Raw genomic sequence first — 13,652 nt, 5'->3', positions numbered from 1 at the left:
AGCTATTTTTACAGTTGGATCATAATTTTATTTTGATTCGAGTCATTTAAATTAGTTAAACCACATAATTCAGATGAATCAACAGTTCGATGTTCTGTTCAATTGCTTGAAACATGTAATAATTTCTGAAGGGGAATAAAATAAAGGAAGACATGACCCACAACCACAAAAAACAAAAAAAAATGTATTAATTAAATTATGAAATAATTTCCAACCGAACTATTGAGAGCCATTCAACAAAAGAAAACTAATGCTTTCATCATGACCACCGTGGTGCATGTTCATCATTCATCCAACAGTTGTCACATTGAGCAATTCTCATGACAACTTTAGTGCAAATGTGCAATGACACAGTGTTATATAATTTAAAATTTTAATCCACACATTTGTCTTTAATCTTACTCTTCAATTTCATCTAACCTTACTTTTCTGACATTGCAACACACTAATTTTCCACCAATTCAATTCATACATGTATATGAGTTGAACAAGTCCATTATGTATACCGTACGTGGTACCTCATTATAACATGCAATGCAATCCAACTCATATGCTTTTTAAGTTTTAATTTCCACTTTAACCAACTTTACACATAATAAATGTAGTTATTTATGCTGGCCTTTACTTAAGTACCTTTAGTTAATGAGCCATTATAACAACTCATAAGATTCTTTCAATTTTCTTAACCATGTCAAGAAAAGTAAAGACCACACACACATTCACCACCTTTCACTGAAAAGTGTCCTGCATTTATTTTCCTCCATCTTAAATTAGATTACTATATATTTAGGTTCAGTATAAAGAATTTTCTTGCAGTCTTCTCCATGACACAATCTTTTGGTTCATGTGACTTTCACTTCATTTCAACTTTCCATTGACAGAAAATAGAGAAGCTGAAGTAGTTGTTTTTAAAACAGTATCTGTCGGAAGAACTAGAAGAGACACATAGACTAAGAGTTTGGTGGAGAAAATGGGAGTTGTAACTCTTGGTGAATTGAAGCCTAGTGTTTCAGGAAGAAGGACTTTTCGTCCAAGTTCAAGCATAAGACATGCCACTGAATGGTATTATAATTTTCTTACTATTTTTTTTCTTTTTTTGAAGGATTCTTACTACTTCTAGATGTTTTTATTTATTTACACATATTCCTAGAAGTTATTCAGAAACATGCAAGTGTCTAAGTCTGTCTCATATCTATAATACTACTTCAAGGTTTCATGAAATTCAACAATACTTGAATGAGATGACACGAGTCTTACCTCCCTTCTGATCCTATTATGGTTGATGAACTAATTTCCTATGAAATACCAACACAAACACGGACATTGATAACAATTTAAGAAAATAAACGTAGTCAAATATAACTAAACGTGTTAATGTCGCGTCGTTGTTGGTGGACACCTTGAGATTGGAAAATTAAGATGTAAAATTTGACCCTGATGTAGTCCTTTACCAAACAATGACATGATGCTCGATGGTGAATGGTTTAGACCTCATCTGTTAGCTATATGGTGAACAATTGATGTATTTTATCCATCAATTATTATCATACTATTGTTTTAGCCTTTGGCCTAAATGAATTTGGAAATGCAAAGCTCACCGACAATGGACATTTTTTTTGGCTTCACATAGAACATGACAACTGTGAAATCAACTTGACCATGCTAGCGTGAAACTCCAATTATTTGCATTAATGGGTTCCACTATATTGAAATAGCCATTCCTAAAATATTATTTTGATACAGAAATCAAAACTTAAGTAACCATTTTGAGGCTATTCTTATTCATTTGCCATTAAAAAAAAAGAAGAAAAGATTTAGCACCATTTTATTGCTAATAGAGTAGTCTCTTTCAATGTCTCTGAAAATTTCAATTTTTGGTAATAATAATGTATGCCTTGCCATGCTTTGAAATTTTCATGTCTACGTGTATATAGTGATTCAGAAAGAGTCTTTTTTTGCAGGCCAATATCTGATGTCTCTAGTGATCTTACCATCCAAGTAGGAGCATCAACCTATTCACTTCACAAGGTAAAGTAAAACAATCTTCCATTCTGATATATTATAATTATACATTCAACATGGTTTTCTCTGGTTTACATTCTAAGTTAGGTGGCAATGAATAGTTGGCAATTTTCTAAGTAGATCATTATAACTTTGCTATGAACATACATGGTTAAGTAATTTTATATGAGTTTAATTTCGATACGCTGATGGTAAAAAAGGTTTTAAACCGTCAACAAATCACAAACAATCATATGCGTGACTTAAGAAATAGTTGCGATTAAAATCACATTTTTATTGATCTGACGATAATGATTGATTGACAACGTAAAAAAATCTTTATAATGATACTGTATATGAATTAAATCCATCTTATATAGTATGTTATCAGCAGATAATTTTCCTGTCAAATGTAGTTTTGCTATCAATATGTGTAGTTTCCATTATGCTTTTGAGTTCTTGGTGGCTTCTTTTCATGCATCATTATGTATATTTTCTCACTACTTTGTACTTAAACTCTTGTTATTTTTCCCTAGTTTCCTCTTGTTTCTAGGAGTGGAAGATTTAGGAAGCTGCTATCCGAATCAAAAGATTCTAAAGTTCCACGCGTTAGTCTTCCGACGGTGCCAGGTGGTGTAGAGGCATTTGAACTAGCTGCAAAATTCTGCTATGGAATCAATGTGGAATTCACGCTCTCAAATATTGCTATGCTATATTGTATATCTCATTTTCTTGATATGACTGAAGAATTCTCAGAAAAGAATTTGGTGACAAGAGCTGAATCATATCTAAAGGAAACGGTACTCCCAAACACATCAAACATTATACATGTTCTTCACCATTGTGAAAATCTTGTTCCTTTATCAGAAGAAATCAACCTTGTTAATAGGCTAATCAATGCAATTGCAAATAATGCATGCAAAGAGCAACTAACTTCTGGTTTGTTAAAACTTGATCACAACTTTCCTTCTAAAACATTATCAATGATGGAACCAGAGACACCCTTAGATTGGTGGGGAAACTCTTTCAACGTTCTCAGTCTTGATTTCTTCGAACGAGTTATATCGGTTATGAAATCGAAGGGATTAACACAAGAGTTGATCAGCAAAATTTTGGTAAACTATGCACATAATTCTCTTCAAGGGACTAGTAGTGTTAGTTCCCTTGACATAGAATTGCAGAAGAAACAAAGGGTCATTGTTGAAACTATTGTTCGCTTACTACCAACTCAATCTAGGAAAAGCTCAGTTCCAATAGCATTTCTTTCATGTTTATTGAAAACTGCAATAGCAACATTAGTATCAACTTCTTGTAGAAGTGATTTGGAGAGGCGAATTGGTTTACAACTCGATCAGGCAATTCTTGAAGACATACTTATTCCAACGAATTCACCTTCGAGTGCTCACAACACAATGTATGATATAGATTCAATTTTGAGGATCTTTTCTACTTTTCTGAATTTGGACGAGGTGGATGATGAAGACAGTGACTTCAGAGATGAAAATCAAATGATGTACGAGTATGAATTTGACAGTCCTGGATCTCCAAAACAAAGCTCAATTCTTAAGGTATCCAAATTACTTGACAATTTTCTCGCTGAAGTAGCACTAGACTCAAACTTGTTGCCATCAAAATTCATAGCACTTGCAGAACTACTTCCGGATCATGCCCGCGTTACAAGCGATGGACTCTATCGAGCTGTTGACATCTTCCTCAAGGTTAGAACTCAAAATCGAGTTTCTTCTATTGAAAACACTATTAAGAATTTCATTACTCTTCTGTCTTGTAAAAATGTTTTACACATACGTTTATTTATAGCCCATAACGTTAGAAAATAATATTATGAGACAACAAGAGAGTAAAATTTTATTGCATGTAAGAATTTTGACAGTGTGATTGCACTGTTGCATACTTATTAAACTCTTAAGTAACAGCCTTGCTGCCACAACACTGTGATTCAACTCTTGTTGCTTCGATTTGTAAATAATGACTGAAATTGTTGGTTTATTTATCATATAGGTTCATCCAAGCATTAAGGACTCAGAGCGATACCGCCTAAGCAAAACAATTGATTGTCAGAAACTATCTCAAGAAGCATGCAGCCATGCCGCACAAAATGAAAGGCTACCAGTTCAAATAGGTGTACAAGTTCTTTACTACGAACAAATAAGGCTTCGAAACGCGATGAATGGAGGACACAATCAAATCTTGTTTGGTGGTATTCATGGTCAATTTCCTCAAAGATCAGGGAGTGGTATAGGAAGTGGAGCAATTTCTCCTAGAGATAACTATGCATCGGTAAGAAGAGAGAATCGAGAGCTGAAGCTTGAAGTAACAAGAATGAGAATGAGGTTGAATGATTTGGAGAAAGATCATGTTTCTATGAAGCAAGAGCTTGTGAAGACACATCCTGCACGCAAATTCTTCAAATCATTTGCCCAAAAATTAAGAAAGTTCAATGCTCTATTCCGTATTAACAGTATTCGTGGCAGTGGAACTGGGAGGTCTAGTCCACAACCACGGTCCCGGTTTCCTTTTCAAAAGAGAAGGTGCCACTCAGTTTCATAACCATATATTTAAAATGTATAATATAATTTCTGTCACTGTATGATATGCATAAACTTAATGCAAGACGTGATTGTGACATTTTTCAACTTGATAGAATTTTGAGTTATACAAATGGGAGTTTGATCTAGCGAAAAGGGCTAGACTCCCGCAAAGTGACAAATTAAAGTTTGAATTTTAGTTGAAAGAAGTATTCATATTTAGTGTCCTACACGACTCAAATGGGATTAACTCCGAACCAGGAGGGAACCTAAGGGAAAAAAAATAAATTGAGTTATTTATCCTCCTAAGTTGTTTTGATGTTAATTTAGACATCCAAACATAGCTACAACTTAGCAACCAAAAAAACCAATTAGTGAAGGTTTGATAACATAAAACCGATGGGATTAAATAACCTACAAAGTTCCTCTCTTAATTAAATAACCTACAACCGTAAAGTTGATTTTGGATTGCTTGTAGTCGGCAATCCTCACATTCACATATATAGTTGGTACATTGATGGTTGTTGGAACAAGATTAAACACCTAAATTTTAATTTTTTATAATTAAGATACCAAACTAAAATCAATTTCCATCCAATAACCACCAATGTGTCGATCACATGAATGCGGAATTGCCTACTATGCAATCCAAATTCCGTAAAATCATAGGTAGAGGATGCAATTTGTAATATTATCATGGTGGGATTCGAGCCATACTAAAATTGTTGAGGTATAACAAATCACTTAGAGACATCTAAAGTAAAAGGGGAGACAATTGTAGAAAGCCATTTGATTATGTGGTATGATAACTAGTGTGCAAACATATGCAATGCAATGATTGTTTCCCACTCCTATTCCGGTTACATGCGTAATAATCATCTTTACCATAAACAAAATTATTTGACTCCCACTATGCACTCTGCTTTTGTGGATTTAACTTTTCGTGCAAGAAAGTTTTTTGAACAAAAGTCAATGAATTATGGTGTGATGGTAAAGGAGAAAGAGATTTCTTTCAACAAAAAGAGAAAATTAATCTTTATACTAACAATTTAGAGTTCTTAGAAATAGCCTATTTCAAATTCCTTTCCTCTAAGGATGTCCACCTCATCAAAAGCCTACTTGGCATATGTTCCCAAAATTCCTCCTAATTTTTAATACAAGCTTAATAATTTTAATTATTATTAAAAACCGTTTTTTATTTAACATTAAATTGTACATAAAGTAAATAGTTGGTTACAATCAGATAATGATTAATATAATTACTGTTTCGATTAAAATTTATATTTTACAATAAAAATTTGAACGTTACAAATCAAATAATTACTAATCTAATTAGTATTCAATTAACATTTATATGTAACATTCAAAATTTGGTTGGTTACAAAATTATAATAAATAAACTGAATAAATTCTATTTTGAATTTTGGGACGTTACACTAAGGCATTAACCTACTAATTAAAAAATTAATTGTATTAATTAGTTTTTAAGGTTATATAATTAATTTTTGTTTGTTACAAAACTATATTACATAATTATTTATAAGATATTATTAAATATTAAATTAAATTTCAAATGTTATGAAGTTAATTTTTTGTACGTTACATGAAATATAATTTAACCGTTTAATGCACGTTTTATAATATTAAAGACGTTGATAATATTAATTTTAAAACGGTCAAATTGATAATTAATTTATATTAACCGTTATGGTACTATTTTTCTATATAAATAGTAGAGATTTTGGGTATGAGTAAACAACAATCACAAAATGTAGTTATTCGTTTTCTGTTCTTTGGTGCTCTGGTATCTATATTCTAAACTATTTCTGTAATTTTTCTATTGCAAAGGAAAATGTCAACGAAACACAACTTCATCTCTAATGTTTCGCCAAGAAAACAATCGTGGACATTGGTTGTGAGGGTTGTTCGTGCTTGGTTTGGTCAAGACTACAAAAATAAAAAACTACCATTTTTCATGGAGTTGGTTCTAATGAATCGAAAGGTACCTTTTTCATATCGTTTTTCTTTTTTGTTTTTTTTTAGTATTTTTTGTTTAAAGTATAGTGTTCTCAACTTTTTTATCTAGGGTGATCGAATTGGTGCGTCTATACGAAGAACATTGATCTACAAGTTCAAGGAACAACTCCAAGAGGGAATGGTGTTCACGATTTCCTCATTTAATGTTGCTAGCAACAGTGGTTCGTATCGACCATCATGCAACGAATACAAACTGGATTTCACAATCAACACAAAAGTCAAACTATCTAAAACTGTTTTGGTCCCAACAAACGTGTATTCGTTTACACCTGCACCTCATGTTTTCAATGAATCTTACGACAACAACTACTTAGTTGGTACGTGACTATAATTTTCTTCATGTAGATTTTTTTAAATATTATTTTTGCTTACAAAAATAACACAATAATTTATATATTGAATTAATAAAATGTTTTGTTTAATATGATTCAATTGTACGTTATATTCTTTTAATAATAAATAGTAATTTCATCGATATTTTAATGTGTGTTATATATGCAGATGTAATAGGAGTCATGATTGGAGTTGGAGTTGGAGTTGAAAGAGAGTACGAAAGAGATGGTGTAAAAACTAAAATGAATGTCATTGAATTGGATTCAAATGGGTAGGTTTAATTTATTTTTTTTGTAATTGTAATTTTTCAAGACCTGTATTATAGTATTTTTATTAATATTTGTATAATCTTTGACAATTTCAAATAGGTACGTACCGTTTTAAATGTACTCTTTTTGGAGAGTATGTTGAAGAGCTGAACTCTTTCCTATCTTCCGGTGAATCTCAAAATGCTGTTGTAGCCATTATGTTGACAAAAGTTAAATTGTTTCAAGGTAATAATTTATGACTAGCAATTGTGATTGTTTGTTTATACGAATATATATACTTGATTCATATACTTTTGAATCTTAATGATAGGAAAACCAGCATTGCGAAATGCATTTTCTTACACTAGAATCACATTCAATCCTGAAATGGGTGAAACAAAGGAAATAAGGAAAAGGTATATATATTTTTTTTAATATAACATTTTTTTTTCTTAAGTTATAATATTATTGATTGATACTTTTTATTATAGCTTTCTTAGTGCAAATACAAATTCTCCTGCATCGGGATTGATCCAGTTACCAAATTCATCTCGCATACCTGTAAATGAGGAGTTTCTCTTACTTACTCCTAGGACCACTATTGAGGAGTTGAAGAATGTTAATAAGGTTTTTTATTTTATTTTATTACAGGTCTATTTTGGTAAAGTTTGTACACCTTTTGGTATAATGTTATTTTGTATGGTGATGCGGCACCTCTTTTATTGTCTTGGGAATTTCAATTTTCAATTGAACAAATCGTTTTTGTTGCATGTATTGACAATTCAATAAAAAAAAACAGTTTCCATATTTTCAATTTACAATTTACTTATGTCTTAAACTTTACACAAATTCTAAAGTAAATACAAAAATTAAGTTTCCCTAAGTGTGAATAATTAGCGATAACCTATTATTTTAAAAATATTGTTTTTGTGTTTTAAACTTATTTTTTGTTCACAAATATAAAACGAAACATGATTTGTTAATGCTTTTTTTATATTCAAAATTTAACATAAAAATTCATTTTTTTTTTTAATGAAATACAAAATATATATATATTTATGAGGTAAATTTTATTCAAAAATGTGCTTATTTTGATAAATTAAAAAAATAATGTTAATGAATATTATTTATGAAACCAATAAAAATAATAGATGTAACTAAAATTTTGAATTTAGGTTTTTTTTATTTATAATTGCGATCATAGAGATCATTGTGATTAAGTAAAAAATTAATATTTTATTAAGAGTGAAAAATTAAAACATAGGTAATCATATCCATTTGATATATTGAATGACTGACAAACCAAAGCTAATACAAACTCTTACTAATTAGTTAATTTTTTAGAAATATATTAATTATTTATAGTGTTTTTATATTTTGGATTTAATTGTACTTTTGTTGATTATTTTATCACTCTCACAAAAATAGTCATCTATAAAATTTAACTTTTTGATCTCAATAAATGATTATTTATCGTTCAATTTTAAATACGAAGATAAAATACCACATAATGCCAAAATTATGGATGAAAAGAAACAAAAACAATAATATTTAAAAAATCTGTTAAAATTTAAATCATATTAAAAAAATTTAAATAAAATGTATCCCGTGCTTGGCACGGGGCGTTACACTAGTTTTAAACATGAGAAAGTATGTAAAATTAAGGCAAACCTAAGGTGGCCCAATACCAATTACTCTTAACGTCAAAAAAAGCAAAAAAAAAAAAAACTCTTTTCACCTCTCAAATTTTCATTTTTCCCTCAACCGTGGTAGTTAACTGTCGTTTGATTCTCCGGTTGCAATTTAATATCGTTTGCCATTTTTAAGATAAGTTTTTTTTTTTTGAAGAAACATTTTTAAAAAAAGTTAAATCAATTTTAAAAGTGATTGAACCACTTAAAAACTGTCGAACGACATTTAATTGTCACTAAAGTGCCGAACCGCATTCTCATTCGAGTAAGTTTAGAAGAAATTTAAGAAATGAGAAAAGAAATTTCCCATCCACGATGAATAAGACCCTTTTGTAAAAACATTTATTGTTAGAGCTATTTGCATCTACAATAGAGAGTATTTTTTTTTTGTCAAAGATAGTAGAGACCATTTATTTTGCATCTACAATAGAGACTATTTTTTTATTTTTTTTGTCAAAAACGGTAGAGACCATTTATTTATATGTTTATAAGTGAATCTCACGTGTATACATCATTTATTTTATATTTTAAAATAAATACTTAATAAACACTCGATTCCTCTAACCAACACCTCAATTTATTTTTTATTAAATGAGTATCATCAATAACTATTTATCATTAAGTGGAACCCAAAAAAAAAAAAAGATAATTCTTCCATAAACCTCATTTTCTGTAAATAACACCCGAATTTGTTGCTCCACCTTCTCTAGTCTGTACTTTTGATTTTGTCATCCATTTAATTCAGTATTTTTCACTATGAATTAAGAGAATGAGCAAAATCAAAAGTGAGAAGAGCAATTTTCTTCATACGATGGGCCAGAATCCAGATGACATCTTTCTGCAGCCTACAAGCCCAAAACGGCCCAGTCTTAGGCAACGGTTTATACGACGTCGTATTAAATTGAACAGTTGATTTGGTTTCTGCGATTGTTGCGAAGGAATGAGGCTATCTCTCGCTGGGTTTCGAAGTTCTTTGCCCTTTTCTGGGCTAATCAGGTGACTAATTCACGTTTCTTTTTACTAATTTTGGTTTCCATTAGATTTTAATTTTTATTACATTGAGTTTGACGGTTATAATTATAAGTATTGTTTAAATATATGTTTCTTAATCCTATGTTACAATAATCAAACAGGATTAAAATACCTAATAGAAATTGTATATTGTGAAACAATAGCGATTAATTCAGATTAAGCTAAGCTATAGCTGATATTTGACAACATTGGTTCAAATCAGCTTTCTTAGAAATTCTTGAATTTTCCGTGGCTTTAAAAATAGGTTTAGCTCAACTAAATCACTTTAGAGGTAAATATACTAATCTCAAGACCAACATGATATTGCTTGTTGCACGAGCGGTACATACTTGAATTTCTTAAGCACGTGGTTAAGAGTTTGATCTCTGGCAAGTTGTGAAGGAATAACATCGGATGGGTGATGTTAGCCTCTTAAGAAACTCAAGGAATGTCTGAGAGTTGGATTTTGGAGGGCTATGTCCATATTTTAAAGTAGATTTGATATTTTTAAAAAATTGAATGCACTGTATGATAAATGATCATATAATATTTCATTCACATTTAATTGATTTTAAAAACTATTTTATAGTATCCGTAATTTAAAAGAGAAACGAAAAGTAAGTTCTCCCCTCTAAACATACCCTTAGACTAGCTCATGAGATTAGTCTTCGTAGTTACAGAAAATAATGAGTAATCTCAATTGTTATTATTCAACTGATGACATTGCATGTATGTTCATAACAAACATTATATGTTAGCAGTTAATTTTCTCATGAACTGTTAAAATGTCTCATTTTATTCTCTTAAACAAGTATATGCTCATTGCTCAATAGGAAACTAGTCCATGAAAATGAATGTATGGTTAGGTAGTGATAGAATATGGAATGTAGAGCAATTTTGTGAAAATGGGGCCTGGGGAAGTTTTTTATTGCTTATGTAATTCAGAATTGTTTTTATTTTGTGACAGAGAGCTTGAGAAAGATGTGGAAACTGTGATTAAGGTGCTGCAGCCTGGACCTTTAGGAATCACAGAGCATAAGTTTTCTGCCGAAGAGATTAGTAGGGCTAATGCTACAGTTGCTAAAGCAGTAGCTAATTGGCGAAGAAATGCAATCCTTGAGGACAACAATAATCGTATTTTGAAAGACTATATTCACAAGTGAATGTCACAAGTTACAATATTTTGACAAACCACTTGGTAGAAACCTCTGTTTATAGATCTTCTATAATGAAATCAGTTTTGCTCTGAAGTTTTAATCAGAGGTCAAAGTTGTCTTCTCTAATCTTGCGTAATCATTTAGATGTTTAATAATGTTGTAAATGCTGGTTACCGATGATAAGTTTGCTGAACACAAGTTAATAATGTCTTAACTTTGGTAAACTGGTTATTAGATTTGTCTAGTATAAGTGACCATGTGGAGAAACTTGGTTTCTTTTTGTTGTCCATGGTGATGCGATTGCAAGTGATTGTAGAGTTTTTTTTTTTCCGTTACTTATAACTTCGCGTTTTTCTTCAACTAAATTAGTGAACCTTTCAGACTCTTAAACTTTTACACTCTCATTACTTTCTTTATTCAGACAGCAAAGGTCAGGGAATTTGGTTGTATGTGCAGAATGAGGTAATCTTCAATTAATCAGTTTGATCTTTTATTTAAATGTACTTTTGGTTCCATATTTTGTTTTATTCATGATTTTGTTTCTTTCATTTTCAAACCTACAAATTTGGTCTTCCAGTTTACAAAAGGTCTGGACATTTTCTCCACTCTACATTTGGGACTGATTTTTTATGATGCGGCAAGCAAAATATTTATGTGGCAAGATGATATGGAAATGAATTTCAACCTCATAATTCAAGCATGTAGAAAAAGTGTTAACATTTTGAAAAATGGTATGGACCAAAACCTGTTGATTTGGAAATAGGTGAACTGAACTAAAATCGTGAATAACACAAAATAGAGGAATGAAAACTGGATTTAAGCTTTGAATTTGATTATTATTTATTTTCCAATTTAACAGTGACAGAAACTAAGTTTTGGTTTTTGTTATCAACTTGCTAAGCGTGTGTTTGTATGTATCATGGGGTACGTCCATGTGTTAACGTCCCATATCCAGCCACCTAAGAATCTGTGCAAGTGTAATGCACACAGAAACACACTCAAATAAGAAACGATCCAAAACACGTCAAAAGTGAACTAAAGTAATTTTCAAGTCTAAACTTTTGTAGAAGAGAATCTATTCATCAATAACGGAGAGAATTGAAGCAGTTAGTTCCTTTTATCTTATTTGTATTTTCTCTAACCCACTACTAAAACATGCATTGGTTATGTGAACTAGAGAAAGCACGCTCATGCTCTTTCGAAGGTTGAAAGCTCTTTTAAATCCGAAGATTCTGGTTTGCGTTTGTAACCCTCTGTATTTGTTATTCGAACACATAAATCAAAGCTAAAACATTGACCAATTTTTAGTTTTCTCCAACTTTGATTATTCCAGAATAATTGTAGGAAACTTCTAAACATAAAATAGACAATTGTGTTATTTATGAATGAGTTTAAACGTCGGATCCAAGAAGAGAAAAATGATTAAAGGGAGATAAAAAATAATATAAATATACGGTATTGATGTCGGATTTTGTGTAAGAAAATTTTCTCTTAAGATAATGGAAACACTTTCACCTAATAATAGTTTTACCTAATAGGCATGCCAACCTCAATCTACTGCAAGGGGAAGCACCGGACTACACCATTACAAATGATATGATTTACATTACAGGTCTAAATCGCGATAACTTAAAGCATTTTAGTTGCGTTAAGGGAAATTTAGCGAAATGAAATTCAAATCCGGGTTCTTTGTGCAAATGTAGAGACAGATTTCTTAGTTAGGTAAAACCATATGATGATAAAACTCTTACTCAAAACTTATAAACATTTTTATGGTTAAATTCAAACACTGTACAACTAATTAAGCTGGAAGGTATTCATACCATCTTAGTGTCTGTTTAGTCAAATATTTCTGGTTGCTTGACCTCTTTTTCTAATATCATTGAAAATTATTTTACTTTTTTTTTTGGTGCTAATTTAGTCTATTAATTTTTTGGTATAATTGTATTTTTCGTCCCCTCCTATTTATCATTTCCACAGAAAAATAATCAATGCATTTGACAATTCAAAGAGAGTCTTATAAAAGGAATAAAGAGAAACTCAAACGAATTTTATATTTAACGACGGAGGTAGTATATGTTAATCAAATGATTATTGAAATGGTTAATAAACATTAGTTAAAGATGAATTGTTTGAGAGAAAACAAATTCAAACTCTAAATGAAACAATCATTAGTTATACTTTATTTGACTCCGGACTAAACTCCAAATCATCAAAACTCCATTCTCTTAGAACTCCTAATTGTTTGATTTAAAAATGTACCGTTTGGAGAACAAGAACAATAATTGCTTCAAGTTCAATTATTTTGGGCATATACGAAACCCCTGTAAAATAAAAACGAAAAGGACCTTGGCATATGCGTTAAGAGAACTAGCATAGAACACAAAACTAGTGCTAGGTCAGTTCTTGGCATCACAGTGGGGACTATGGATTCCTCGACAATTGCTTTAGCTTCACAATTAATATGTATATTTTTTCACCCCCCAACCTTTTGTCTCTCATTTCTTAGAATATCCCACTTATAAATCTCAAATATATTTATGCAATTTTGCCTCCTCTAGGACGGCTAAATGTTTGGTTAAGATACATTCCACCCTATAACTGGATAAATTCCAATTGATGAGGGGC

General features: G+C 30.9%; 3 protein-coding genes across 4 annotated transcripts; all 3 read left to right on the top strand.

Annotated features, from left to right (window-relative positions):
- Positions 1-656: 656 nt before the first annotated feature.
- On the top strand, positions 657-4,734 carry LOC11442028 (BTB/POZ domain-containing protein At1g03010). Of its 2 annotated transcripts, none has more exons than XM_024771219.2 (4): positions 657-1,062; positions 1,962-2,028; positions 2,538-3,719; positions 4,021-4,734. In XM_024771219.2, the coding sequence occupies exons 1-4, from the start codon at positions 971-973 to the stop codon at positions 4,567-4,569; spliced, it is 1,890 nt and encodes a 629-aa protein (XP_024626987.1). In that variant the 5' UTR covers positions 657-970; the 3' UTR covers positions 4,570-4,734. The 2 variants fall into 2 exon arrangements, with proteins under 2 accessions (XP_024626987.1, XP_039684182.1); XM_039828248.1 differs by lacking the exon at positions 657-1,062 and adding an exon at positions 1,322-1,877.
- A 1,665-nt stretch (positions 4,735-6,399) lies between these two features.
- Positions 6,400-8,381, top strand: LOC112416278 (replication protein A 70 kDa DNA-binding subunit D-like). The gene is made up of 7 exons (XM_039828022.1): positions 6,400-6,549; positions 6,634-6,901; positions 7,086-7,145; positions 7,286-7,411; positions 7,497-7,581; positions 7,657-7,792; positions 8,370-8,381. The coding sequence occupies exons 1-7, from the start codon at positions 6,400-6,402 to the stop codon at positions 8,379-8,381; spliced, it is 837 nt and encodes a 278-aa protein (XP_039683956.1).
- A 1,314-nt stretch (positions 8,382-9,695) lies between these two features.
- On the top strand, positions 9,696-11,414 carry LOC112416339 (uncharacterized). The gene is made up of 2 exons (XM_024769846.1): positions 9,696-9,852; positions 10,835-11,414. The coding sequence occupies exons 1-2, from the start codon at positions 9,797-9,799 to the stop codon at positions 11,028-11,030; spliced, it is 252 nt and encodes an 83-aa protein (XP_024625614.1). The 5' UTR covers positions 9,696-9,796; the 3' UTR covers positions 11,031-11,414.
- The last annotated feature ends 2,238 nt before the right edge of the window (positions 11,415-13,652 follow it).

Source organism: Medicago truncatula, chromosome 7 (assembly GCF_003473485.1).
Source record: "Medicago truncatula cultivar Jemalong A17 chromosome 7, MtrunA17r5.0-ANR, whole genome shotgun sequence".
NCBI lineage: Eukaryota > Viridiplantae > Streptophyta > Magnoliopsida > Fabales > Fabaceae > Medicago > Medicago truncatula.
The sequence above is the reverse complement of the archived record's forward strand: the minus strand, read 5'-3'. Positions and strand labels throughout refer to the sequence as shown.